Raw genomic sequence first — 26424 nt, forward strand, 5'->3', positions numbered from 1 at the left:
CGGCGGCGGCAGGACCGAGCGCGGCAGGCGGCTGGCCCAGCGCAGCCAGCGCGGCCCGAAGGACGGGAGCAGGCGGCCAAGCACCGAGCGCTGGGCACCGGGCACCGAGCGGCGGCGGCACGCGAGGCCCGGCCCCGAGCAGCGCCCCCGCCCGCCGCGGCCTCCAACCCGGCCCCGCCCAGCGCCGGCCCGCGGGGATGCGGAGCGGCGGGCGCCGGAGGCCGCGGCCCGGCTAGGCCCGCGCTCGCGCCCGGACGCGGCGGCCCGGTGAGTCCCCGCCCGCCGTGGCCGCCCGGGCCTGGATTTCCTCCTCGCGGGCCGGGCCGCTTTGTTCGCGGCCGGTCGGGCCAGTGCGCGAGCCGCGGCGCCGCCAGAATGGAGGAGCGGGAGCAGGAAGTGGCCGAGCGGGCCTGGGCGGGGAGGGCGCGGGGCGCGCGGGCCCGGCCAAGGGAGGGCGGCCCCACGCCGGGCGCCGGGGGTGCAGGCTGCCGGCCCCAGCCTCGCTCATGACCTTGGGGAGGCCGCTCCGCCGGGCGAGGCCGGGGCCCGGAAGAAGGGACGCTGCCGGGCCTGGAGCTGGGGCTCGGGGTGCCCCTGCGGGCCGTGGGGCTCCCCGGGCGCTGGGCCAGCGAGGCAGCCGGCGTAGGTGCCCCGGGGTTGGAGAAAGACTCGCCGCGGCCGGCCTTCAAGTTTGTGGGAGGGCCCCGGAAGGAGACTTCATTTCCCACGGACAAAAAGTTGTACGTGGTGGCGGGGTACCCAGGCTAGCCACAAAGGACTGTGACCCTCCTGGGCCCCGGAACTGCTTCCTGTCTTGGGTGGGCCCTGGAGGTCCTGCCCGCCCATCCCAGAGGCCAAGGCTTGGAGGGCAGCTGGGGCTTGCCCCTTAGATTGAGTATCCTGGGGCGCTAGCGAGCTTGGTCCTGTCGGGACGGCCTCTGAGTGCTGCTGTGGTGAGCGGGTGGGCTTGGGCCCCTGCTCTGTGGCCAGAGGCCGCCCCCACATTCACTCCTGGGTCTCTCGGCCTTGCTCCAGGTGGCCACTTCTTGACTGCTTTGAGTCCCTCATCCAAGCAAAGGGCGGCGTGCATTGGTGGGGTCCGGTTCCCTCTCCCCGGAGCTGTGTAGACTTCTCATACACCAGGGTTCTGGAGGCAGATGGAGGAGCCCTTTTGAAACACAGAGTATTCTTTTTTTTAAGTTGTGACTTAAATAATAATAGTAGCAAGAATATGTGCTTATGGTAAAGGCAGGCGGCAGGTACAGAGGCTGTGGGAAGTTGGGGTCCCTCCGCCCCCACAGGCAGCCCTGTGCTGGCCTGGTGTATACGTTTCTGTGCAGACGTACACCACCCCGTGTGTGCACAGATGTATTTTTACACATGGCTCTGGACAGCTGTCTGACTCTGTCAGCAGCAGGCCTTGGAGGGGCTCAGGCCCGTGTGGGGGTGGGGGGACGTCCAGAGGTCTTTGAGTCCAGCCTTCTGCTTCCAGGCCACGCCCACTCAGTGTTGTCAGAGCCCCCTGTGCCTGAGGCGTGCTCGCAGCTCGGAGCCCTGCCCTGCGGTGCCTTCCTCGAGTCTGGCCTGCTTTCCATCCTGCTGAGTACTTGGGGCATTTCCCTCTTTGGGCAAGGTGTGGTATTCCCTGTCCTGGCATTAGACACAAGGCAATGGGCCTTCCTGCCATTCTAAATGTAGCTTAAGACAATCAGTGCAAAGCAACCCTCTGTGGGGGTCCAGCCCTTGCCTCAGGAGGCCAGAAAGGTGGCCTGGCGGGAGAGCATCTAGGCTGGCTGTGGAAAGACCCATGTTGGCATCCACTCCCCAGAGGTCGCCAGGGGTCTCTGCCTGGCCTGGAGGTCCCAGAGAGGACCCTCCTCCCTTCAGGAAGGCCCATCTGGAAGGGTAGCCGAGGACTGCTCACAGGAAGAGCATGCCAAGTGCTCTTTCTTGGGATGACTGGAGTTGGTGATGTGGGAACTGGATTTTGAGGGATGCCTAGGAGTTCATCCATTAGAGGGGAAATAAGGAAGCCATGCAGGATCAATGGATAAAGTGTGCTCAGGTGAGGGTTGGCTGGTGGGCCACTGCAGGGCGGGGGCCTGTCCAGTGCTCCCCCACTTACTTGCTGCCTCCTGACTGCTGTAATTACGGGTCTGTAACCACCCTGGACTGGGTGCTCCTCACTGACGGACTCGTCTGAACCTCTCTTTGTCTCCAGCGCCCAGCACTGGGCCTGGCAAAACCTGAGACGCCCGGTACATGTTGGCCAAATGAATGAACCAGATTCAGACCGGCAGGGGCGCTGTGGTTTAGGAGGGGCCTGGGGTTTCTCCCAGGAGGTTTTTGGGCTTGTCCTGGAGGGCTCCGGACTCCCATTTGCGCCAGTGGCCCGCATCCTGGTCCTGTCTTCTTCATGTTTGAATTTCTTTGCTTTCCTAGTCTGGGGAGCAGGGAGGAGCCCTGTGCCCTGTCCCAGGATCCACGGGTAGGAACACCATGGACAGGGAGAGCAAATGGGGCCATCTGTCACCAGGGGCTTAGGGGAGACCGAGCCAGCCTGGGTCAAAGAAGTCAAAGGGGCTGCCTGGAGGAGGCAACCTGTCAGCTGGTGCATCAGGTTAGGGAGGCTGGGAAGGCCTTTTGGGGATGGGGGTGATTTGTCCAAAGGCTGGGGGAGGTGGGAATGGGGAGGTGAGCAAGGCAGCAGCTCTCAGGGCCTGGCTGTTGGGGGTGGTGGTGGCAGGGGCTGGGGGCTCTAAGCCTAGAACGGGGAGAGGCCCAGGTCCAGGGAACTGTGTTCAATTACATGGATTTTACACTTGGCAGCCGTGAGTGTTTTGGGGAGAGGTAAGGCAGGCCGGCAGATGGGGGTCAGAGAGCCTAGAGGGATGGCAGCCCACCTGGGAAGGCAGGTGCGGGTGGAGCCCCCAGGCATGTGCAGTGGGTCTCTGGCTCACCCGGGGCGAGGAGCTGCCGTTAGCCGGGCATGGCCTCACACTCAGCTTCCTTTGCTTCTCCCAGAGGCTGTGGCCAGGCCAGCTGGGCTCGGGGAGCGCCAGCCTGAGAGGAGCACGTGAGGGTCGCCGGAGCCTCGGGCACCATGAGCGACGTGGCTATTGTGAAGGAGGGCTGGCTGCACAAACGAGGTTAGTACCCGCTGCCGGGGCTGGGCTTGGGGAGGGAGGGACGGGGCTAGCCCCAGGGTCTGTGAGTGCCGGTGCCCAGGCACTCACTGCCAGTGCCCTGCTGGGTGGGAGAGGCTGCCCTCCCTGGGGCTCCTGGGCTGGCGGAGGGTGAGTGTCTGGGGCCCCATGTCTTCCCATGGCATGGAGGGCACGGCCTCATGGAGGCCGGGAGGATGAGGCCCCGTGCAGGGCCGGCCATCTGAGTGGCTTCCTGGTGTGGGCCCTGGCAGGCGGGGGAGCTGCTGCCAGCCTCTCTCCTGGCTTTCCTGGAAGGTGGCGAGGACACTGGGCTGTTCCAGGGTCTGGCACACTGGCAGCCCAGGGCACTGCCCAAGGGCTCCTGAGGGCAGGGCAGGGCTGCTTGGCTTGGCCTGGTGCCTGCTTCAGGCCTGAGCTTTGGGGGTGGGGGGAATCCATACCGCCTGGGCACAGGGCATGTTTGCCTTGGAGCTGCAGAGCTGGCTGAGCCGAGGTCCCCAGCCCCTGTGTCCCCCTCCTCACTCATTTGGCCCTGCAGCCTATGGAGGGGGTGCTGCCCGAGGGGCCTGGCCAGCAGCTGGGTGGGATGGGAGCTGGGGACACAGCCCCACCCCTTCCAACCCTGCGCAGGCCCTTCTGCCTCACCCACCCTCCATTGCTCACGGGGGTGCGGTGGAAGCTGGGTGGCTGTTTGTCTCCTCTGTCCTGCTGGGGTGGGCTTTCTGTTCAGGTCCAGGTCCTCTGGCCCAGTCACTCTCTTTTGCCCCAGGTGGAATCGGTCCGCCCTCTCCTGACTTCTTTTTCCAGATTTGTTCCCTCCTAAGTTCTAGTGATCTCATGCCAGCAGCACCCCCGCTTTACGTACACCCTCTAGCAGATGGGTTTCACATCTGGTAGTGGGAAGACCCCGAACACAGCTGGAGCAGACAGGGAGGTGTGGCAAAAGTGGGTGTCACAAGATGGGGCATTGTGGGATGTATAGGAGCTCACAGAAGAGCAGGCCTGAGGGACCACAGGAGCCTGGGGGTGGGGTGCAGGAGTGACCGAGATGAGATGCTGGCGGATCAGGGGTGTGGCTGGCTGTGTGTTTGGAGCGTTCGAGTGGGCAGCTACCAGTGATGGCACGCGGGGCCTCGAGATGAAGACGAGGAGGCTGCAGAGGCCTGTGGTCCTTGGGGAGCTTCTGGCCCAGCTTCCCCCGAAGGCCTCCTGCCCCATCCTGCCTTTTCCAGCCCCTCCCCATGTGCTGTCCCCTGCTTGTTCCCCAGGAGTCCTGCCACCTGTGCCTGGAGGTGCTCTGTCACCTCACCTCGCAGCCTTCTTTGGTGTCAGGGGACCCCGCCCTGACCCTGGCCCTGTTCCTCTCTGTGTCACACACAGTCTGCTGCCTGGGGCTGCTGCTGCTTTATCCTCGGCAAATGTTTGTTTGTTGATAGACTGTTGGATTTAGGGCTGACCCAGGAGATGCCAGGTCCTTGACTGCCCAGGGGCCCAGGCCCCAGTTACTGGGGCACCCATCAGCCAGCTGGGCCCAGGCAGGAGTGCTCCCCCGAGGCCAGGGTGATTTTCAGGTTGCTGCTGCTGTCGTGCCTTCAGGAGGGGCCCGGCAGGGACAGGACATCTGGCCCAGTGGGGCCTCCAGAGAGCTGAGTTTGAACCCTGGTTAGCCACTCCATCACCATGTCCCTTTCCAAGGGCAAGTTCATTGAGCTCGTTGGGCCTCAGTTTCCCCATCTACACCAGGGAGCGGTGGTGGGAGAGAGAGCTGGTGGAGTGGAGAATGGCTTGTGGGGGGCCCAGAGTTGGGGTCCAGCCAGCCTCAGCAGCTTCCGGGCTCTGTCGCCTGGCCCCTAGCCTCAGGCCAGGAGAGAGGGTCCTGTACCTCTACCCCCGGCTCTTCCTCCTCCATCCCCAGTGTAGTGGGCGCTGAGGATGGGAGGTGGCATGGATATGACATATGCCCTTGGCACACATAGTCCCTCTTGTTGCCGAGAGCAGGTGGGCGTCCACCCGCACGGCCGGCCCCTGCTTGCAGAGGAAAGCCTGTCCTCCAGGGCCTGCCACATTTCCGCACTCCTGTCCGCGGGGTCCCCTGTGTTTTGCAGATGTGCTCTGCCACCCTGCTGGCAGGGCCAGCCCCACCTGCAACACTGGTTGGAAGTACCAGCTGCCTTCCTGTCCCTAGCAGGGCTGTGCTGGGCTGACCCCACCCCTGCTTCACAGTGCTCAGGCCTGGCTGGGAGTGGGGAGGGAGGGACGCAGGGACTGTCCTCCAGGCCCGGCCGCAGCCCCTTGCAGACGCCCTGTGCCACTCCCCGCCCTTCCTTCCTCCTGCAGGTGAGGGTGCTGTCCTGGAGGCTGGCCCGCACCTGTCCCCTTTGCCAGAACTCCCCACGGCCATGGCCTGGGGCACTTTGGTTCTCAGCTGAACCCCCAGGTGACAATCCCACCACGGCTACTTGGGCTGGCCACACATGGCATGATGGTGCCTTCTAGGGTGATGTGGTCATCGAGATGAGAGGGGATGGGTATGCCCTGTGTGTGAGGGGTGGGGTGGCAGTGTCTGCAGACCCAGGCCCAGGCTCCTGCTCCTTGGGAGGTGAGCGTCATCTCTGGGAAGTGGCCCAGGCTGCTTTCTGTTGTTCTGATATGTGTGCTCTGAGTCAGGGACAGAAGGGACTGGGCATGGGGACACAGGAGTTCCGGCTGCAGGCCTGTGTGGACCAGTGGCTGGACCCAGGCGAGGCCTCTGGGACTCCACATCTAACAGGGAGAGGGTTCCTGGAGGGTGAGCTTAGGCTGTTAAGGGCAGGAGCTAGTGAAGAGGCTGGTGGGGCCTACAGGGACAGGGGGCCAGATGTCCCCTACTGTTGCGGCTGTCTCACTGGATAAGCAGCCACAGCTCAGCTCTGGCCATCGGTGGCCCGGTGGGCTCAGCGTTGCTCAGACGTTTGCATTTTCAAAGATTTGTTCTGTTGTGTGAAGTCTCCTGATTTTTGAAGGTTGACAATTTTGAAAACAGCCCCGGGCCAGGGTGCAGGTCTGGCTGAACTCGGCCTCCAGCCTGCAGTTTTCCTTCCTTTGACAGCTCCGTGCCAGGCTTTGGCCAGAGGCCATGCGGCTCTTTTGAGGTACTTTCCCCCAGTAGCTTGCTCACCTTGCCCGCTACCCCAGTGCTCCTGGGGCCGTGCACCAGCCTGGCTGCAGCCTAGCCCCGTGGAGAGCTGCCCTGGTGCAGCCCCGGCCTGGGGCCTGTCCTTGTCCACTCGCGGCTGTCTTCTTGAGTGTCCCCCCCCCGTCTACTTGGCTGGACCAAGTGAGTCAGGAGAGGGCCGAGCCGGGTGGCCGGGATGCTGGGACCCAGGATGAGGCGCTCTGGGCTCTCGAGAAATGGCTGGGCCTAGGCCAGGAGTGGGTGCCGGCCGCAGGGGCACCACCTGGACTCCCTCAGGCTGGTCGCTGTCTGAGAGGGACCGGGGAAGAGCCTCAGGCCTGGCTGCCTTCGGCAGGCTGTGACCCAGCAGGCCAAGCCCGAGTGGGCGGGGATTGAGGGAAGCTGCCTGTGGCGCATGGGTCCACGCGGCAGATGCTCCTGAGTGTGCGTGGGCAGCGTGTCCAAGCCACGGATCTGGGTGCCTGGCCGGCCCTGGGTGACATGGGACCATGTGTCCATGCAGCTCATGGAGGGTCCAGTCTCCGGACATCTGAGTCCTTGCCATGCCCCACCGCAGGCCCATGCCTGGCATAGACCCCCCAGTCCAGGCCTCAGGGCAGCCCCCTCACCACTCCTGCTGAGTTAGCCCCAGGCGTCCCGGTGGGGAGTATGGAGGCTGGTCTCTGACCCCAAGCAGGTGCCCAGGCTGGGCCTCCTTCCCACCCCCTCTCCCTGCCTTGAGGTCCTGGCACTGGCTGTCCCTGCGGGGGCACCGAGGCAGGAAGAGAGTGGTTCTACCCCAGTGTGTTACTTCGCGTGGGTGAGTGACACAGACCCTCACTGCATCCCCAGCTGCTGCTCAGCCATCCAGCTGGTCCTGGGGTCCCTGCGTGAGGTGGGGGACCTCAGAGGGTACAGCCCACTCCCCTTCATGCTGGAGGAGGCCTTGGCTTTGCTGAGTAAACACCCTTGAGAAGGTCTGTGGGGGCTCCAAGCCCACTCCAGAGAGCAGCTGCTGCGGAGCGCCCCGCAGGGCTCATTGTTTTGTGCAAATGGAGGCTGCTCATTACCCGCCAGGATGAGGGGCCCAGCAGGACCCTGAGGGAGGGAGCCGGCAGACTCCCCCCTCAGCCTGTGGGAACCTTTGGGCTCCAGGCCAGGGCTGCCTGTGCCTCCTGGGCCTCAGTTTCCCAGGCTGTCAGGTGAGGGTCAACCCCAGACTGCATCTGGGTGGCTTCAGTGTGAGTCCCGCGGGCCCTGGGCTGGTTAGTGCCAAGCCCCGCCTCCCCTGGGGGAGCACTGAGGGTCTGGAACGGCCCCCGTGGGCAGGCCAGGGACAGAGATTGGGAGGCAAGTGTGCTGGCTCCTGGTGGGAGGGCTGGGCAGAGAGGGGGGGTCCCAACAGCCCTGGGCCTACCCGGGAGAGGGGCAGGAGGCACAGTCTGGTGGAGGTCATGGCACGGCTGTGGTGGAGGCCGCCAGCATTGGGGAGGTTCCTGTTTTGGGAGCTTGTTGAATTCTCACTTCAAAAACAACAAAAGAGGAAGCCGAGGTGGCCTTGAGTGGGGGTGAGGGGTCACTGCCGGCCCCAGCCCTGGACCTCAGCCCCACGCCTGGTGGCTCCTGAGTGGACAGCTCTTCTTCCTGTCTGTTTCTTGGTCACAGGCCCTCTCTGGGCAGGGATGTCCTGTGGGGGGCTGGACTCCAGGAAGGGAAACTGAGGCCCAGGAGAGTGGACAGAATGTGGGTGGAATAGTTCCCGCGCTGGGGCTGAGACCCCTGCACACCTTCCACTCTCGGAGCAGCCTGGCTGGGTTGCATCGGGCCGGGTTCCTAGAAGTCCTGCAGGAGGCTGAGCGGAGGGAACTGGCGGGGCCCCTGTTGGCATCCCCTCTGCCTGGGCACACCCGGCCCAGCTTGGGGCCAGCACCCCGCCCTCGGGCCCTCCCATATCTGAGACTGGCGGCTGTGGCTCTGGGCCTGCTCCCCAGGCCACCCTGGGTGGGCAGATGCCTGCTGCTTCTGTCTGCTTGGACCACTGTGCCCAGTCCCATGGCCTCAGGAGAATGTTCCCCCAGGGGCCCCGGGCAGGTTGGCAGAGGGCCCTGGGGCTCCAGGCCAGGATGGGGCTGTTGGGCGAACCCCAGGCCCCTCGCTTCCTCATCCCCGCGGGAGTTCCCTTCCCTGCCATGCCGCCCTTTAGGTGCGTTTTCCTTGAACCTTAAGGAGTGACAGGTTTGGATTTCAGAAACACTGGAATTGAGGGGGTTGGGAGTTCATTGGTGACTCTGCTGCCAATGTTGGGGGCTTTGGGGTGGGATCCTTGGGGTGCTGTGTTTGGGCTCACACCCCCCCCAGGCGGGCCCGGTGACCGCAGACCCCACCCATATCCTGTAACCTGGCGGGCCCACCTGCCCAGGCCTTCAGCTGGTTGTCCAGCTCAGGGGTGGAGACACCCCCTGGGCAGGGCTGGCGGGGAGGTGGCTGCTCCCTGGACCTGGAGAATGCAGAGAGGCCCTTCGGCTGGCCAGGGACTGGCTGGCTTCCCCACAGACTGGGGCCAGGGGCACAGCAGCCAGATGTAGGGCGTGGGGATGCTGAGCTGCACAAGCTTGGTGGGGTGTGGGGTGAGGCCATGGGGGGTCAGGGACACAGTATCCCCGCAGGCCAGGGGATCAGGAGGAGCACGTAGCTCCAAGTTGGGGCAGAAACAAGAGCAGGCCGATGGTGGGGAGGTGGAAGGCCCCTCTCTGGCGGGTGCTTCCCATGGTCGGTGTGGAGGACGAGGTCCCTACTGCCTGGTTCCAGTTCCCCCCAGCCATGCAGGGCACTTTTCCTGGGGTGTCAGGGATTGAGAGGCCAGCACTGGAGCCCTTCAATCACCAGGGGCCCTGCCCAAGAGAGATGGGAGGAGGGAGGGGCCGTGGGCATGGCTGCGTGCCCCTGGCCGAGCCCCGGAAGGAGCCTGTGCCCGTGCCCACTTCCTTTCCCGAGGGCAGTGTCTACACGTGGGACACTGTGGCCAGCCCTCCCTCGCAGCAGGCACTGTGTGCCGTCCCCATGCCCAGCCTCCTCCCACGCAGGGATCGAGGGTGAGGGCCCTGGGAACCCACTGGGTGGAGGGCACCTGGCAAAGCCTGCTGCAAGTTACGGGGAGAGTGGGCGGGGGCAGAGTAGGAGGTGCCAGGGAGGGGCTGCAGCCTCATCTGCAGGGGTCCTGAGTAGGCAGGGTGGGCCCTGGCATGGGTGGGGCTTGCTTGGGGCAGACCAAAAATGAGGTGGGGGACAGGGACAGGGACAGGGCCAGATCCACAGGGTCTTGGGATGTGCTCCTGCTGGGCTCTGCGATGGATGCGTGTGTGGCAGGTGGGGTGCCTTTGCCGGCCCGAGGGGTGGGTGACGGGCAGTGCCTGTTGGGGAGGACATCCAGGCCCAGGTGGTCTGCCAGGGGCAGCACCAGGGAGGCCCAGTACCCCACCCAGCAGAGCCCCAGGAGAATGGAAAGCTGAGACCCAGGTGCTGCCCTGGAGTGGCAGGAAGAGGGGCCCCAGTGCCTCCAGCTGTGCCTCAGCGAGGTGGATGGGGTCATGGTGGTGCCCCCTGCCCACACCCATATTCCTCCCGGTGTGTGTGTGTCGGGCTGAGGCCTGCTCAATGGTGGAGCAGAAGGAGGTGAAGAATTTGCAATTTGTGTCAAGTTACAACCCCTGCCTTGGCGGCAGGACCTGAGGTCTCTGGTCATGATCTGCCTCTGAGGGTCACCTCCCCTAAGTCTCAGTTTCCCCAGGGAGCCGATGGGCATGATGAGCCCTGCCTGCCAAGTGGGCTTTCTGGGAGAGCAGAATGGGTCCTGGGCTGGGAGAGGCCCAGGCAGGTGGAGCGCCAGCCCTCTGCCTGGCGGGAACAGACACCTCTCCTTGTGCAGACTGGCCGCTTGTGCCCCCCAGAAGGGCTTGTGCTGGGAGGAGCAGTGGATGTATTTCACCCACAGACTTGGGGGCTCCAGCTGAGCAGGGTCAGCTGGTCTCCGTTGTGTGGCCCCTCCCCTGCCCCCACCCCAGCCTCGTTGTTTACAGGGTTCGAGGGCTGCTGGTAAAGGGGTGTGTGCTCCCAGGCCCGGGCAGAGGCCTGGCAGGCCAAGCCCTTCGCGGTGAGCTGTGCGGTCTCCTGGCAGGCGGGGAGGGTGGGTTGCGGGCCCCTCATGGGCTGCCGTCAGTGGAGCCGTCTGCTCAATGTGCTGGAGAAGGTAAATGGGCCCCCGGCAGCTGTCGGGGCGATGGATGTGTCGGCAGTGGGGACCACGGTGGCCGCTGTCAGCTGGCGCCTGCTCCCAGGGCCTGCTGGGCTCACTTCGCTGTGGAGAAGCAGCTCGGTGCCGCCTGGCACCCTGCCAGCCGCTGTCACCACCGTCTCTGCGAAGTGTTTATCCAGCAGTTTCCTGAGAACTGGGGACTTTGAGAGAATGTTCACGGAGCTGAGGACGTGGTGGCCTAGAGGGGCTGACACACCTGGTGGCTCAGGAGGTGGTCAGTCCTGGGACGTGGAGAGCCCACCAGCTGGCCCTCAAGGGCCCACCCAGTCCTGCCCATGGCACGTGGGTCCTGGCCCCCATGTCTAAGTGGGTGCTGCTTTGGGGGGCCTGACCCACAGTGTGGCCTGGGACACATGTGTGCGAGGCGTGGAGAGGGTGGGCTGCCTGTGACTGTCCGTATGGTCCCCGTGGTGGTGGTGTGGGTTGGGGGAGGCCAGGCAGGAGCAGCTTCCTCTCAGAACCCCGGTATTTGGCCCAGGAGGACTTCTGGAACGGAATCCTCTTTCCGTGGGGGTGCTCCAGCCCCTTCCTGGGGATGAGCAGGGTTGGGGATGGAAGGTCACTCCTGCTGGAGGGCCACCCGGGACGTCGGGATGCCAAAGGGACCAGGGCTGGGGGTGTGTGGGGTCCAGGAGGTGTAGGAGGAGTCGAGGGAGCCTGGTTTCCACTGTCCCCCGGGCAGGGCACAGGAGTCTGGCCAACTGCCTACCCCCCACCGACGGCAGCCACCTCCCATGAGTGGAGCCCTGGGCCATGGATGTGCTGGCTGGTGGGGAGGGTTATGGGTTTCCTCAGGCACAGGAGCCCCTTCCCTTGTGGCTCCACAGGACCTGGTCTTGGATAGGTGCAGTGCCACAGGGTTAAGGGTCAGGGTGGCTCCCAGCAGGCCCAGGGCTGGCCTTGAGAGAACCCTGAAGGATGGGACCGGAGCTGCTGCCTCCCACTGCTCGGGACCAGCAGGAGGGTGGGACCAGCAGCGGGGTCCCCCCCCGCTGCCGAGGGAACCCGCCATGGGGCAGTGGGGGGGGACCAGTCCCCAGTGCCGTCCTCCACTCGGTCCCCCACTCAGGTCGTCTGGCAGTGGTGTGGGGTCCCCCATCCGGACTTGCTGACCTTTCTGAAGGGGCACTGAGCCCTCTTTGCTGCCAGACCCTGAGGCCCAGGCCGGGGTTGCAACTGGACCCTGCCTGCTCCAGGTCCCAGGTCTGAAGCATGTGCAGTGGTTGAGGACTTGGGGGTTCTCGAGCCAAGCACGGGGGTGTGAGAGTTACGGACTGAATGCCGGGCGGTCTCCACTGTCCTTGGGAGTGGCTGCTGGCAGGAGATGACTCTGGCTGTGTGTGGGGTGGGGCGTGTCCTGGGCTCCCCATTTGTTGCCTGCCTGTACCCGTCTGGAGTGAGGGCCTGGCATGGCAACCTGGGGGTCTGTGCCCACTCTGTGTTTGGTGCCCTCAGCTGTGCAGGCAGGTGGGTGGGGTGGAGTGGGGTGGGGCTGGGGGGGTAAGTGGGGTGGGGTGGGGGGGACGCCAGCTGGCCGATGGTGGGGAGGTGGAAGGCCCCTCTCTGGCGGGTGCTTCCCATGGTTGGTGTGGAGGACGAGATCCCTACTGCCAGTTCCCCCCAGCAGTGCAGGGCACTTTTCCTGGGGTGTCAGGGACTGAGAGGCCACTCTCCAAGTGGACTCTACTCCTGCCTCGAGTGGGGGGCATCTGAGGACCACAGCAGGGTGGGGAACTCAAGAAAGTCCTGGATGACAGGTTCCCATTCCCCTGGGGACCCTCAGGATAGTGAAGGAGAAGACTCCATGTGGGTTGGTCTCTTTGTGTGAGGGGTCTGGGGGTGCAGCCCTGGCTGATGTGTCTGTGCTCCCACCCTCCTGAGGGACCCGGAGTAGGCAGGTGCCGGCCTGCGGGTGTCCCGTGGCCATGAGGACAGTGATGCTGGGCCCCGGGTGGCTGTCTCCTCCACCTGCCCCGTCCTGTGTCACCCCAGTCCTGGATCAGGGAATAATGGGGCCCTGGGGCATCTGCTGTCTGGGCAGCTGCCACCCAACATCCTGTCTGGGCTGAACTCGCTAAGATGCAAGCCACGGCCCTGGCTGCAGCTGGCACCCCCCAAGTGATCCTCTAGCTGACCCTCTAGCGAGAGATGAAGAGAGAGAACGGTGTGTCTCTGGACCACCTACCCCGGGTCCCTGGGGATCCTGCTCCTCCCCTGGAGGGGTCTGTGTGCTGGGCTAGGCTGCCGAAGACAAAGGCCAAGTGAGGCCCCTTCATTCACACCTGTCTCCTGGGCCAGGCCCTGATCCCCATCTGTTCCCTGGGTCTGGGGCCAGGCGAGGGGAAGGCACTGAAAGCCCAGGGCCCATTTGGGCCTCTGCTCACCCCAGGACTCCCCAGGAGTGCTCGGGGCTGGGCACCTGTCCTCTCTAACCCCCCCACGCCTGGTAAGCACCGCCCCTGGGCCTGCCCCTCCTGCACCCCCAGATCCAGCTCCCAGAACCCCCCAGATGCAGCTCCCAGAACCTAGGGCTGGGCAGGAGTAGAGTGGCAGCAGGGTCAGGGGCAAGGCTGGGGCTGGGCACGGGAGCTTCATGCTCGGGGGCAGCACGGGGCCATGCTGGGCACGGTGGGGGCTGGCAGCAGTTGGTGGATCAGGATGGGTTTCAGGGGTGCCGGGCCTGGGCGCTCATCAGTCTTCCCGCTCAGTTAGCGTCCCGGGGAGTGGCAGCTGGCAGGATAGGAGGCACTCCATCAGGGGCCGACAGCTCCAGACTGGCACGCAGGCGGGTGGGCGCAAGCGGCGGGGTGGCCCAGGATGGGGGACGGGTGGGGTGGGCTGCATGCAGCCCCTTGAGCCTGCTCTACTCTCACTGAGAGCCCCTGCCTGCCCCCTGCACCTGCAGGGGCCCTGTGGCTGGGGGAAGGGACCTAGGAGGTGGGGTGGAGCTGTGTGGCACGTATGTGTGTGTGTGTGCACACTCGGGGGTGTGCGTGTGAGATCCCAGGTCAGGGACAGGAGCCGGCGCCCAAGGGTGGCAGGACCACGCCTGCCCGGCAGCCCACTGGCAGGGGCATGGAAGGCTTGCGGAGTGGGTGGGGTCCCCTGATGAGTGCTCTTGGGCACAGGGGCAGATTCTGGGCCCTGGATCGTCCTCCCTGCAACTGGGTGTTGGCCATCCTCCAGAGGTGTCAGGCAGCTATGAGTGGGCTGTGGCTGTCCCCTTCCTGGTCCACCCCAGACCTGACAACAGCCTCTCCCCACACTCAGGCCCTGCTGGCTGGGGTGTCCTCACCCTCCACTAGCAGCCCTGGCTTGGGCAGAGAGAGGGCTGGTCTTGTGGAGACCACGCCCCGTGGTGCTGGTGGGAAGGGCATCGGGCAGCTGGGGCTGCGGTAGGAGGGAGAGGTCACCTGGCCGGGGGTGGCCATTTGTCGAGCCTTGGTGGCTCACCTGTTAAAGAACTTGGCCTGTGGCTCCTTGGGAAGTAGAATGCCTGCTGGGATGCCCATGACCCATGTCCGCTGAGCTCCCCTGGGGCTGCTGCTCTGCTGGGACTTCCCTGTGCACTAGGGAGGGCTGGATGCGTCTGGGCTCACCGCGAAGGCCCAGCAGGACTGGGTGGCGGGTGGTCTGGTGATGGGACAGTTGCTTGTCCCCCACATCCCTCCAGGTGTCCCTGTCTGGGGCTCAGTGTGGCAGGAAAACCCAGGCCCCAGAGCTCAGGGACCCCAACCCCTGCCCAGTGGCCCCTCAGATGAAGCAGTTGCCTAATTAGTAAGTTCCCTGTTGTTCAAACTCCTTGCTTGGCAAAATGTAAGTGGAACATTTTTTTCCGAGTGTCAGTATGAAAAATGGTACTTGCTGGGCTATCACCGAGGACAGCTGCTCTGATTCTGAAGTGTGAACGCCTGCGTACGGCTGATGCTGCGAAACTTGAGGGAAAACGTTCCCATGTACCTGAATGACCCCTGGCTGGGACGCGGCAGGGCCTGAGTGTGGGTCTCAGCCTGGGGACTTGACACCCTCTGTGCCCTGGGGCCCCTGCCCAGCTGGCTGGGCCACCTCTGTGTCTGGCTTCACTGGCAGTCCCCAGGACGGTGCCCCAGGCCCCTAGACAGGGAGTGCGGTCCCATGGCAGTGGGCAGTCCTGTCCTGAGAGCCCGGCCCTCAGTCTGAGTGGTGCTGACCTCTAACTGCAGACACCATGCTCCATCCTCTTGGCGGGTGGCGGCGGCGGGGGGCCGGCCATGCTGGGCAGCCCACACATGCCACTGTCACCTGCTGTCGCCACCTGGCCAACCCTGGTTGATTGGGGAACACGCTCAGCCCTGCAGCCACTGTGGCCATAGCTGGAGCCCGAGCTGCTGCTGGTGCCTGCTGGGGACTGGCTGGTTTGGTGCTGCCTGCTCCAGGAAGGCCGTGCAGACTGGCCCAGACTTCTTCCCAGCCTCCTGTGGATGGCACTCCGTCCCCTGCGTCCAGCTGGCCCAGCCCGTTTTCAGACACAGCTCGGGGTGGCTCTTCTGAGAGGGCGCTGTGGTGGGGCGAGTCGGCTTTCCCATTGACCCAGGGCCGTTTCTGTCGCCGGCCCTGAGAAACAGCTCCCACACCACACCTGCCCCCTGGGACTCGGGCGTCCCAGGCACATCTGTCCTGGCACACCCAGTTGCTGCCTGGCTGCCTGGCGAGGGTCTGACGGGTAGAGTGTGCGTGGCTCTCACCACCCGCTCGTCTGTAGGGGAGTACATCAAGACCTGGCGGCCACGCTACTTCCTCCTCAAGAATGATGGCACCTTCATTGGCTACAAGGAGCGGCCGCAGGACGTGGACCAGCGTGAGGCCCCCCTCAACAACTTCTCTGTGGCACGTAAGTGTCCCCTTGGCCTCTCGGGAGGCAGATTTGGGGTTTGGCTGGAGCCCTCTTTGCCCACCAGGCCCCATGATGGGGGTCCCGTGGAGCCTCCGTGTCCTGGGCTGGCAAGCAACGAGCACTGGCTGGGCGGGGGTCTCTGGGCCGAGTCCCGAGGCTGGCTGGGCAGGGGTCTCCGGGCTGAGTCCCAAAGCTGAGGCTGGCTGGGTGGGAGTCTCCAGGCTGAGTCCTAAGGCTGAGGCTGGCTAGGCGAGGGTCTCTGGGCCAAGTCCCGAGGCTGGCTGGGCAGGGGTTTCTGGGCAGAGTCCTGAGGCCGAGGCTGGCTGGGCAGGGGTCTCCGAGCCGAGTCCTGAGGCTGGCTAGGTGGGGGTCTCTGGGCCGAGTCCCAAGGCTGGCTGACCCTGGAGCAGTTCCCTGGTGCCCATGCTCTGGAAGCTGGAGGGTCCAGACAAGTGGCAGCAGAGCCCAGTCTCAGGGTGGACAGCTGACCCGGGGCCCCTCCTCCAAGGGGGGTAGATAGAACCCATCAGGGCCTCTCCCTGGGAAGCCCCTTGGGTGAGGGGGCAAGAGTCCATGGGGGTCTCTAGCTCCGAAGCCTCCATCACTCGAGGAAGAGCTGGTGCTGCTCCCCGTGGCAGAGCCTTTGCTTCCCCTCTTCGAGGCTGCCTCCTTGCCCATGGAGGAGCAGGTGCAGAAAGGCCAGCGGGGGACCTTGGCTGGAGCATCCCACAGAGATGAGAGACATGTGACACTCCCTGCTCCGCCCTGCTGTGGCTTTATTCCCTACCTGTAGCAGGGGCAGGTGCGACCCTACCCATGTCAGACGGGAACCCTGGCACGGAGACCCAGGCGCCCTGCTAGGTGGGAGGCTGGGGACACGGCCTCCCAGCATGGTCCCCATTTTCTGTGTCTCTGTCCTGGAGCCCAGCTCTGCATGTGGCAGCCAGAGACACGGGTTGGGCATGCAGGTGTGACTGAGTGGCTAATTAGGACCCAGTTGTGGGCCATCTGTATGTGGCAGGGCTGGGTAACTGCAGGCCTCCGGGATCTGTCTCAGGCAGGTCTGTGGTGCAGAGTGAGGTGCCCACCAAGGGCTGGCCCTAGGTTCCATCCCCACGTGCTGCATTGGCCCCTCCCCTCCAAGTAGCTCTGCCCTCCTTTCTTTGAGGCCTGGGGTCCTCCGACTCCCTTGACCTCGATGGACCCCCAGGTTCTGGTCCAGAGTCTGGGAAGAGGTTAAATGCAGGGAATCCATCCCCAGGCTGGACAGGGAAGGACTCCCAGCCTTGGTGCCTGCAGGTTTAAGGGGAGGTGGGGTCAGTCTGGCACCCTGGCTGCTAGGTGGCCTGTGGCCAGCAAACCCTGCCCTGAAGCTTCTAGTTGGGAGGGGCAGAGGCCTTGCCCTGCAAAGCCCTAGGCTGAGGGGCTGGGGTTGGGGTGGGGTTTACCAGGACCTGGCTCCTGTAAGCCGAGGTCTCCTTCCCTGGCTCTTCCAGCCTCAGGCCAGCAGCAGCCTGAGGAGTGGGGCACCCCAGGGGTGGGGGGAGAGCAAGAAGGCAGACAGCGCTGTCCCCTGACAGCCTCGTAACCACACAGGAGACTCAATGTGAATTGTCCCACGCCCTCCCCAGTGTCTCCTCGGTTGGGGCTGGGGGCTTCAGGGATCCTGGAGAGGCTGGGTACCCACCTGGGACAGGGCCTTGCTGGGGGCGGGTGCTGTGGGTGTGCTCGCCAGGCCGAGGCATCGGGAAGGAAGGAGGTGGGGAGCTCTGGAGAGGCACACGGGTGGGTACCAGCTGGAGGGGTTGCCTGAGCAGCCGGCAAGGCTGGGGCCTTCAGATTAGGCCATAGGTGGGTGGCCTGGAGCGCCTGGCCGAGGAGCAGAGCTGGGCAGGGGCCAAGGGCTGTGCTGGGCCTCTGTCCAGGATCTTTTCTCCGGGGAAGGGTTCCGGGGCAATGGGCTCGAGACCCTGGCCCTGGGGATTGCATATTGGGGCAGATCGGACCATCCAGGAGCCAGTGGGAGGTGGGTATGCCGGGGCTTCACACCGGTTTCCACTTCTCTGGCCTGTGTTGACACAGGCCACCCTCCCCACCAGGCTGGTCCCGAGCCCCCTCCTGGCCCCCAGGCCTGGAAGACAGCTCCCTTGCTGCCTGGCCAGGCCCCCTTGTGGTTGCCAGGGCCTCGATGCTGGAATGTCAGAGGCCCCCCACTGGCCCCTCAGCCTCTTGCTTTGCACAGGCTGGGCCAGAGCCTGCCAAGGAGCCCCAGCAGCTACACACTCCACTCACACCTCTCAGGGCCCCGCACGTTCCCACAGCCCTCAGGGTGTACGTGCTGTAGGTTTGGCTGTGCCCCAGGTATGTGTTCCCCAGGTGTGCGTGTGCCCAGGTGTGGCTGTGCCCCAGGTGTTTGTGTGCCCCAGATGTGGCGGTGTTCTAGGTGTCTGTGTATTCCAGTGTGGCTGTGCCCCAGGTGTGCGTGTGCCCCAGTTGTGGCTGTGCCTCAGGTGTGGCTGTGCCTCAGGTGTGGTGTGCCCCAGGTGTGCGTGTGCTCCAGGTGTGGCTGTGTTCTAGGTGTCTGTGTACTCCAGGTGTGGCTGTGCCCCAGGTGTGGGTGCGCCCCAGGTGTGGCTGTGCCCCAGGTGTGTGTGCCCCAGGTGTGGCTGTGCCCCAGGTGTGGGTGTGCCCCAGGTGTGGCTGTGCCCAGGTGTGCATGTGCCCCAGGTGTGGGTGTGCCCCAGGTGTGGCTGTGCCCAGGTGTGGGTGTGCCCCAGGTGTGGGTGTCCCCAGGTGTGGGTGCGCCCCAGGTGTGGGTGTGCCCCAGGTGTGGCTGTGCCCCAGGTGTGCTGGCCCAGGTGTGCGTGTGCTCCAGGTGTGGCTGTGTTCTAGGTGTCTGTGTCCCAGGTGTGGCTGTGCCCAGGTGTGGGTGTGCCCCAGGTGTGGGTGTACCCCAGGTGTGGGTGCGCCCCAGGTGTGGGTGTGCCCCAGGTGGCTGTATTTCCCAGGTACTCAGGGTGAGGTTGGGAAAATAGCAGGACATTTCTACACTAGGTGGGACAAGCTGCTTTCTGGGGTGCCCTCCTCATGCCAGCCCCTCTGTGGGTTCTCCATACCTCTCACTCTCTGAGGCCTGGCACACGGTGGGGCTCAGAGACTGAAGGAAGGACTGTAGGAGTGGACGATGGTGGGGGTTTGACCTGACCCCGGGCCAGATGCCCTGTGGGGCTGCCTCAACTTAGAGTAGTGTGTCTGAGCTGGAACAGGGGTCCTAGCCCCACTCTGTGAGGCAAGAAACTGAGGCTTGGAGAGAGGAAGAGAAGGGGCTTCCCAGGACCTGGTGGGTGGTATGCAAGGGGAGCTGGCTGGTGTGGGGGGCGGCTGTGGCGAGGGCCCTGGGAGGGGCAGGGGGATGCACGCAGACAGAGGCTCTGCCTGCCCGCAGAGTGCCAGCTGATGAAGACGGAGCGGCCCCGGCCCAACACCTTCATCATCCGCTGCCTGCAGTGGACCACTGTCATCGAACGCACCTTCCACGTGGAGACTCCCGAGGAGCGGTACGTGGGCTGTGGTGGCCAGGCCAGGCGCTCGGGCAGCCCCAGCGCTTAGGAGGGACACGGGGATGGCGGAGTGCTGGCACCTCTGCCTGTAGCCATTGTCACTCCCCAGTGCTCCCAGGCCCTCCTCAGAGCCCGGTTTGGAAACTGGCTCAGTCCTGCCTGTGGGGTTTGGGTGGGGAAACTGAGGCTGGAGATAAAAACTGGCTAGAGACTGGGTGCAGTGGCTCACGTCTATAATCTCGGCACTTTGGGAGGCTGAGGTGCACGGATCACTTGAGACCAGGAGTTTGAGACTAGCCTGGCAAACATGGTGAAACCCCCGTCTCTACTAAAAATATAAAACTTAGCTGGGTGTGGTGGTGCACACCTGTAATCCCAGCTACTCGGGAGGCTGAGGCACAAGAATCGCTTGAACCCGTGAGGCGGAGGCTGCAGGAGCCGAGATTTTACCACTGCACTCCAGCCTGGGCGATAGAGCAAGACTCCTTCTCAAAAAAAGAAAAACCCGGTGGAGAGGGCCAGTCCTGCTTGGGGGGCGGGGTCCTGCTGGGGGGGGGGGTCCTGCTGGGCGGCGGGGTCCTGCTGGGGGGCGGGGTCCTGCTGGGGGGCGGGGTCCTGCTGGGGGGCGGGGGTCCTGCTGGGGGGCAGAGTCCTGCTGGGCGGCGGGGTCCTGCTGGGGGGCGGGGTCCTGCTGGGGGCCTGAGTCCTGCTGGGGGTTGGAGTCTGGTCGTGGGGACAGAGCCCTGCTGGGGGGCTAAGCGTGGGTGTCCCCCACGTCCAGGAGGGCTTCCTGACCCTGAGTGTGTGTGGCCAGCCCAGGTCAAGTAGTGGCCTCCTCAGGGCTGTCTCTGGGGACCCCGACAGCTGTGGGGCCATGCTTGTGAGGCTGGCGGGTGGGTGACAGCCGTGGGGTGGAGCTCCTGATCTGGTGCAGGGCTGCAGCCTCACCTGACCTCCTGCAGGGAGGAGTGGACAACTGCCATCCAGACGGTGGCCGACGGCCTCAAGAAGCAGGAGGAGGAGGAGATGGACTTCCGGTCGGGCTCACCCAGCGACAACTCAGGGGCTGAAGAGATGGAGGTGTCCCTGGCCAAGCCCAAGCACCGTGTGGTGAGGCCTGTCCCCACTTCTGCCTGTGCCTGGGGCTGCCTGGGGCTGCGGAGGGCTGGGTGGGTCATGGGGTCCCAGCTTGGCCCAGGAGACACTCAGCACTCCACGGCATCTCCACCTAGGCCGGTTTTCCGTGTGGGGCGCAGCTGCCTCCCAGGTGGCTCCTCTTCCCTGTGTCAGAGGAAAACTGGGGGTGCTGAGCCCTGTCAGGCTTGGGCAATGTTACCCCACCCTTCCCCGAACCCCATGCTCTGAGCTGGGGCTGCAGCCGTGTGTTCCCTGTAAGCCCGGACTCCCCTCTGAGCCCAGTAGGCCACCAGGTGTGAAGCGGGCGCCTCTCCTGGCTCTGCCTCCAAGACTCTGGGGCCCCCATGTCACCCCACGCATGCCGACCAGCTGGGCACTGTGGCAGCGCCACATGCTGACCCTGGTGCCTGCCCTCAGACCATGAACGAGTTTGAGTACCTGAAACTGCTGGGCAAGGGCACTTTCGGGAAGGTGATCCTGGTGAAGGAGAAGGCCACAGGCCGCTACTACGCCATGAAGATCCTCAAGAAGGAAGTCATCGTGGCCAAGGTGGGGCTGGGGTGGTGGGGCAGGGTGGAGGCGAGGGTGTGGCACGGCAGCTCACCCAGCCCTGCCTTACAGGACGAAGTGGCCCACACACTCACCGAGAACCGCGTCCTGCAGAACTCCAGGCACCCCTTCCTCACGGTGAGTGGGAGCCCAGATGGGGCTGAAGGGCTGGGGCCAGGTAGCGACTCCTGGGGCTGTCTCTAGGGGATGATGTCCTGTCTTCTTGGGCACGTGAGGGCTTTACACACCATGCACTCCGCCACTGGTGAGACAGGCCTGCCTTGGAGGATCAGGCTGTGGAGGTGCCCAATGTGGGCTGGGGGCTGTGCTGGCCGCTCCCGTATGTGGGCAGGTGGGTGGGGCAGGTGGCCCTGGTCTTCCTTGCACTCTGCCGAGGCTCCAGGAGGCCCCAGCTCCCCATGCCCTGCAGCCTCTGCCTGCCAGGCTTCCGTTGAGGCCTGGGCTCTGTCCTGTGGAGCCTGTTCTGGGGACTCGGCCCAGGAGGTATTTACTGTAAAGGGGGCCAGGCTCCAGCCACTTGGATAGTTCCAGGTCACTGTGTTTGGGGACGATTCTCCTGCAGATGGGGCCTTTGCTTTAAGAGCAGTCGCCTGTGGTGGAAGGCGGGAAGGTGGGTCTCACTTGGGAGGGTGTGTCCTCCCCTTGCCAGGGCCCTGGTGCTGGGAGCACTGTCCCCTGCTGAGGTCCCAACTCGCCCTGGAGGACCTGAGCCCAGGCCGCCTTGCTCACCTTTCAAACACTCCTTGGCGCCTCAGGGGCTGCCGGGGCCCAGCCTGATGGTGGCGCGGCATGAGGCAGCGTGGCGTGGGGCAGCGTGGCGTGGGGCAGCGTGGCATGGGGGCAGCGTGGCATGGGGGCAGTGTGGTGTGGGGCAGCGTGTGGGGCGGCGTAGTGTCGGGCGGCGTGGTGTGGGGCTACGGGCAGTGTGGTATCAGGTGATGTGGTATCAAGCAGCGTGGTATCGGGCAGCGTGGTGTTGAGCAGCGTGGTGTGGGGCTGCCATCCTGCCTGTGGGGCCGCAGTTCCAGCTCCGCTTCCTTGCAGGCCCTGAAGTACTCTTTCCAGACCCACGACCGCCTCTGCTTCGTCATGGAGTACGCCAACGGGGGCGAGGTAGGGGCTGGGGCTGCGGGGGATGGACTTCACGGCCTGTGGGCCGTCCACGGTGGGGCTGGTCCTTCCCGAAGCCTCGGCTACTCTCCATGGCACCAGACGGTGCTCCCTGCTGGGTGGGTGGTGTGATGCCTGCCCAGGCAGCTGCCTGCTGTGGGGTGACTTGTTCTTGCTGAGTTAGGGCTTCTGAGACTTTCCAGGCCCCCGTGCCCTCTGGGGCTGGTCCCTTCCCTGTGCCCAATGCCCTGAGACCCTGTCTGAGAAACCCCAGCCCTGCAGGCCGTGGGGGCGGAGGCCCCAGCCACGGCTGTGCCTCAGGTCGCGCCTCCCGCAGCTGTTCTTCCACCTGTCCCGGGAGCGTGTGTTCTCCGAGGACCGGGCCCGCTTCTATGGCGCTGAGATCGTGTCAGCCCTGGACTACCTGCACTCGGAGAAGAACGTGGTGTACCGGGACCTCAAGGTGCGCTGGTGGGCAGGCTGGGGGCAGGGCCCTGGGGGCCTGGCGGCACTGACCTGAGGCCACCTTTCCCCTAGCTGGAGAACCTCATGCTGGACAAGGATGGGCACATTAAGATCACAGACTTCGGGCTGTGCAAGGAGGGGATCAAGGACGGGGCCACCATGAAGACCTTTTGCGGCACACCCGAGTACCTGGCCCCCGAGGTGTGCGCCCCACCTGCGTGCATACGCGTTGCTGCGTCCCCGCGTCCCGAGCACACGCAATGCTGTGTCCTCTCTGTGCCCCAAGCACGTCACGACACCTCCCCCGGCAGTGTCCCGGACACGTCTTGATGCCGAGTCCTGCCCATCTGCCACCCGTGCAGGTGCTGGAGGACAATGACTACGGCCGTGCAGTGGACTGGTGGGGGCTGGGTGTGGTCATGTACGAGATGATGTGCGGCCGCCTGCCCTTCTACAACCAGGACCATGAGAAGCTTTTTGAGCTCATCCTCATGGAGGAGATACGCTTCCCGCGCACACTTGGTCCTGAGGCCAAGTCCTTGCTCTCGGGGCTGCTCAAGAAGGACCCCAAGCAGAGGTGAGGGCCGCCCATCCCGGCTACAGGCTCCACCTCCATCCCCTCATCCCCAGGCTGCACCTGCCCCTGCGTCAGGTGGTCCTGGCACCTCCCAGACTACACTGATAGCCAGAGCTTGATGTACTTGGCCGGGGCTGATCCCCAAAGCTTCAGGCCCAGGCAGAGTGGCGGGCAGGCCGGGGTCAGTTGGGCCTCTGTCCCCAACCCTGCAGCCCCCACACACCCACTCAGGAAGCCCCTGCCCTGCCGTAAGCTCTGGGGTGCTTTGCTACCCACAGCTGCTCAGGGATGCTGCACCACCGGCTCCCCTCCCTGGCCCCAGAACTTCCTGTCTGGCAGGCCCACATCACAGGAGGAAGGGGCCTGAGCCCAGGGCCTGGGCAGGTGGCGGTGCCGACACTGCGGCCTTGTTTCCTGCCTGCAGGCTTGGCGGGGGCTCCGAGGACGCCAAGGAGATCATGCAGCATCGCTTCTTTGCCGGCATCGTGTGGCAGCACGTGTACGAGAAGAAGGTGCGGCTGCTCCCCGCATATCCACGTGCATGCGTGCTCCCCACATATCCACACTCACGCATGCACGTGGCACGCTCGCCGGATTTCCCACACGCTTGCCCTCACCTTGGGAGCCTGCTGCAGTCCTGGTACAAGGAGGGCCTTGCTGCACCAATCTCAGTGCCTGGTGCTCAGAGGCTCTGGCACTGCCGGGTTCCACCAGGAAACTGGCCTGGTCCTCCTCATTTCCTCCTCCCCTCGGAGGTGTGTCACACTCTGAGTGCCAGCCTTGGGGGTCCCTTCCTTGATGCTGTGCAGTGAAGGCTGGCTGGTGGTGGACCAGAGGTGCCGCCCCTTGGTCTCTACAAGTTCCTCCTGTTTGACCTCAGTCCCTTCTGCCACAAGGAGAGCCCAGCCCTACTTTCTGGCTGTGCAGGGACAGGGGACAGCACCTACTTTTCTGTCACATGGGGGAGTCTGCCCTGGAGGGAGGCAGCTGTTTCTGCATGAGTCGCCATCCTGGGTGCTCATCTTTCAGGGACCCTAGGAGTCCTGGCCATCACCCCGGCTGATGGGGTCTGCCAGCTGGGTTCGGAAGCTTGCACTCTGAGGTGCTGGGTGCCCTGTCACCAGGTGTGCTTCTGCCCCGTTCCCAGCCTGCCCCTCCCCTGAATGCCTGTCCTAGGCCATGTGTAGCTGGTCGGGCTGGGCAGCCCTGGGACACAGCTGGGCACCTGTCCTCCCATTAACACAGGGTGCCCTGGCCCTGGTCCCAGTTCCTGCCTTGAGGCCTGCCACTCTCCAGCCCTTCCCTGCCCTCCAAGGGTATGGGGGGCCTGGGCAGCGCTCGACCTCTGCCCAGCCTTGACCAGAGACCTTGCTAATTGACAATGGACAGTGCTGGTGCCCAGGCTAGACTCTGGGGTGGGGCAGTGCTTGAGGGGGTCCTTGACTGTGGGACCTGAGGGGCTCTCTGGCAGCTCCTCACGTGTGCACATCACCTTACAGTCCCCCTTGATCCTGGGTCATTGAGAGTCCTGTCTGCAGCCAGATGCCAGCAGGCTGTGGTCCTGTAGTCCCTGAGCCATGGAGGCAGGGTGGGCTCATCCCGTGCACCTTGTTCCACAGTCTCCCTCTTTCCCAATTTACAAGAAGACCAATAAGAAAAATAAGGAAACAAGAAAGAAAAAGGAAAAATAAAGTCATCACCTCCTGGTAGCAGGGAGGGTCTCTCAGAGCTGGGCTGCACTACCTCCTGTCGCCTGCTGGGGCTGCTGTGAGGGCAACTTTGCGTCTCAGCTGATGAGGGTTGTCTCCATGCTCCTGCACCCCTCATGTCTCTCCCTCCCAGAGCTGCCTCTGTGGGGGGCTGGTGGCTTGTTGCTCTCTGACATCAGTCCTGCCTGGAGACCCCTTGGAGATCCAGGTGCTTTGAGGGTCTTGAGCACACTTGAGGGTGTGCTGGGAGTGGGGAGGGAAGCTCATGACTGTCCCGTCTGCCCACCTCTGCAGCTCAGCCCACCCTTCAAGCCCCAGGTCACGTCGGAGACCGACACCAGGTATTTTGATGAGGAGTTCACGGCCCAGATGATCACCATCACACCACCTGACCAAGGTGAGGGGCCACTGTGCCCGCCCCCGCCCACTCCCTTTTCTCTCCACACTCAGAGAGGCCTGCAGTGTTCAGCTTTTTTGGCTTCAGATGTTTTAAAATCTAAATATTTAAAAAGGTTCCTTTTGGAGAGTGCCAATGATCAGGGTGGGAGGCAGTGCTCTGAGGGCCCAGGTCCCTGTGTCAATCTGTGGGGCCCTGCCTCAGTTTCCTGGCAGTATGGCAGCGTGCTGGCCGCGCTTTAAGAGGCTGGCTCCCTACTGGAGCTGTGGGTGGGTGGAGGTGGCAGGGAGGGGGGGCGCCCGGCTCTGAGCTGTCTACACCCACAGACGACAGCATGGAGTGTGTGGACAGCGAGCGCAGGCCCCACTTCCCCCAGTTCTCCTACTCGGCCAGCGGCACGGCCTGAGGCGGCGGTGGACTGCGCTGGGCGACAGCTTGGAGGGATGGAGAGGCGGCCTCGTGCCATGATCTGTATTTAATGGTTTTTATTTCTCGGGTGCATTTGAGAGAAGCCACGCCGTCATCCTGAGCCCAGATGGAAAGACGTTTTTGTGCTGTGGGCAGCACCCTCCCCCGCAGCGGGGTAGGGAAGAAAATTGTCCTGCGGGTTTTAATTTATTTCATCCAGTTTGTTCTCCGGACGTGGCCTCAGCCCTCAGAACAATCCGATTCACGTAGGGAAATGTTAAGGACTTCTGCAGCTATGCGCAATGTGGCGTTGGGGGGCCGGGCAGGTCCTGCCCATGTGTCCCCTCACTCTGTCAGCCAGCCGCCCTGGGCTGTCTGTCACCAGCTATCTGTCATCTCTCTGGGGCCCTGGGCCTCAGTTCAGCCTGGTGGCACCAGATGCAACCTCACTATGGCATGCTGGCCGGCACCCTCTCCTGGGGGTGGCAGGCACACGGCAGCCCCCCAGCACTAAAGCCGTGTCTCTGAGGACATCATTGGAGGCTGGGCCCCTGGGATGGGACCAGGGATGGGGGATGGGCCAGGGTTTACCCAGTGGGACAGAGGAGCAAGGTTTAAATTTGTTACTGTGTATTATGTTGTTCAAATGCATTTTGGGGGTTTTTAATCTTTGTGACAGGAAAGCCCTCCCCCTTCCCCTTCTGTGTCACAGTTCTTGGTGACTGTCCCACCGGGAGCCTTCCCCTCAGATGATCTCTCCACGGTAGCACTTGACCTTTTCGACGCTTAACCTTTCCACTGTCGCCCTAGGCCCTCCCTGACTCCCTGTGGGGGTGGCCATCCCTGGGCCCCTCCACGCCCTCCTGGCCAGACGCTGCCGCTGCTGCTGCACCACGGCGTTTTTTTACAACATTCAACTTTAGTATTTTTACTATTATAATATGAAACTTTCCCTCCAAATTCTTCAATAAAAGTTGCTTTTCAA

General features: G+C 64.1%; 1 protein-coding gene across 2 annotated transcripts; it reads left to right on the forward strand.

Moving 5' to 3' along the window:
• Positions 1–26424, forward strand: AKT1 (AKT serine/threonine kinase 1). Of its 2 annotated transcripts, XM_030803694.1 has the most exons (15): positions 1–267; positions 2443–2620; positions 3025–3149; positions 15375–15503; positions 18952–19063; positions 20029–20176; positions 20621–20752; positions 20825–20890; positions 21818–21886; positions 22221–22346; positions 22421–22549; positions 22711–22925; positions 23350–23437; positions 24929–25031; positions 25358–26424. In XM_030803694.1, exons 3-15 carry the CDS (start codon positions 3104–3106, stop codon positions 25435–25437), a joined length of 1443 nt encoding a protein of 480 aa, XP_030659554.1. In that variant the 5' UTR covers positions 1–267; positions 2443–2620; positions 3025–3103; the 3' UTR covers positions 25438–26424. The 2 variants fall into 2 exon arrangements, with proteins under 2 accessions (XP_030659554.1, XP_030659553.1); XM_030803693.1 differs by lacking the exon at positions 2443–2620.

The sequence above is a fragment of the Nomascus leucogenys genome, chromosome 22a (assembly GCF_006542625.1).
Source record: "Nomascus leucogenys isolate Asia chromosome 22a, Asia_NLE_v1, whole genome shotgun sequence".
Classification (NCBI taxonomy): domain Eukaryota; kingdom Metazoa; phylum Chordata; class Mammalia; order Primates; family Hylobatidae; genus Nomascus; species Nomascus leucogenys.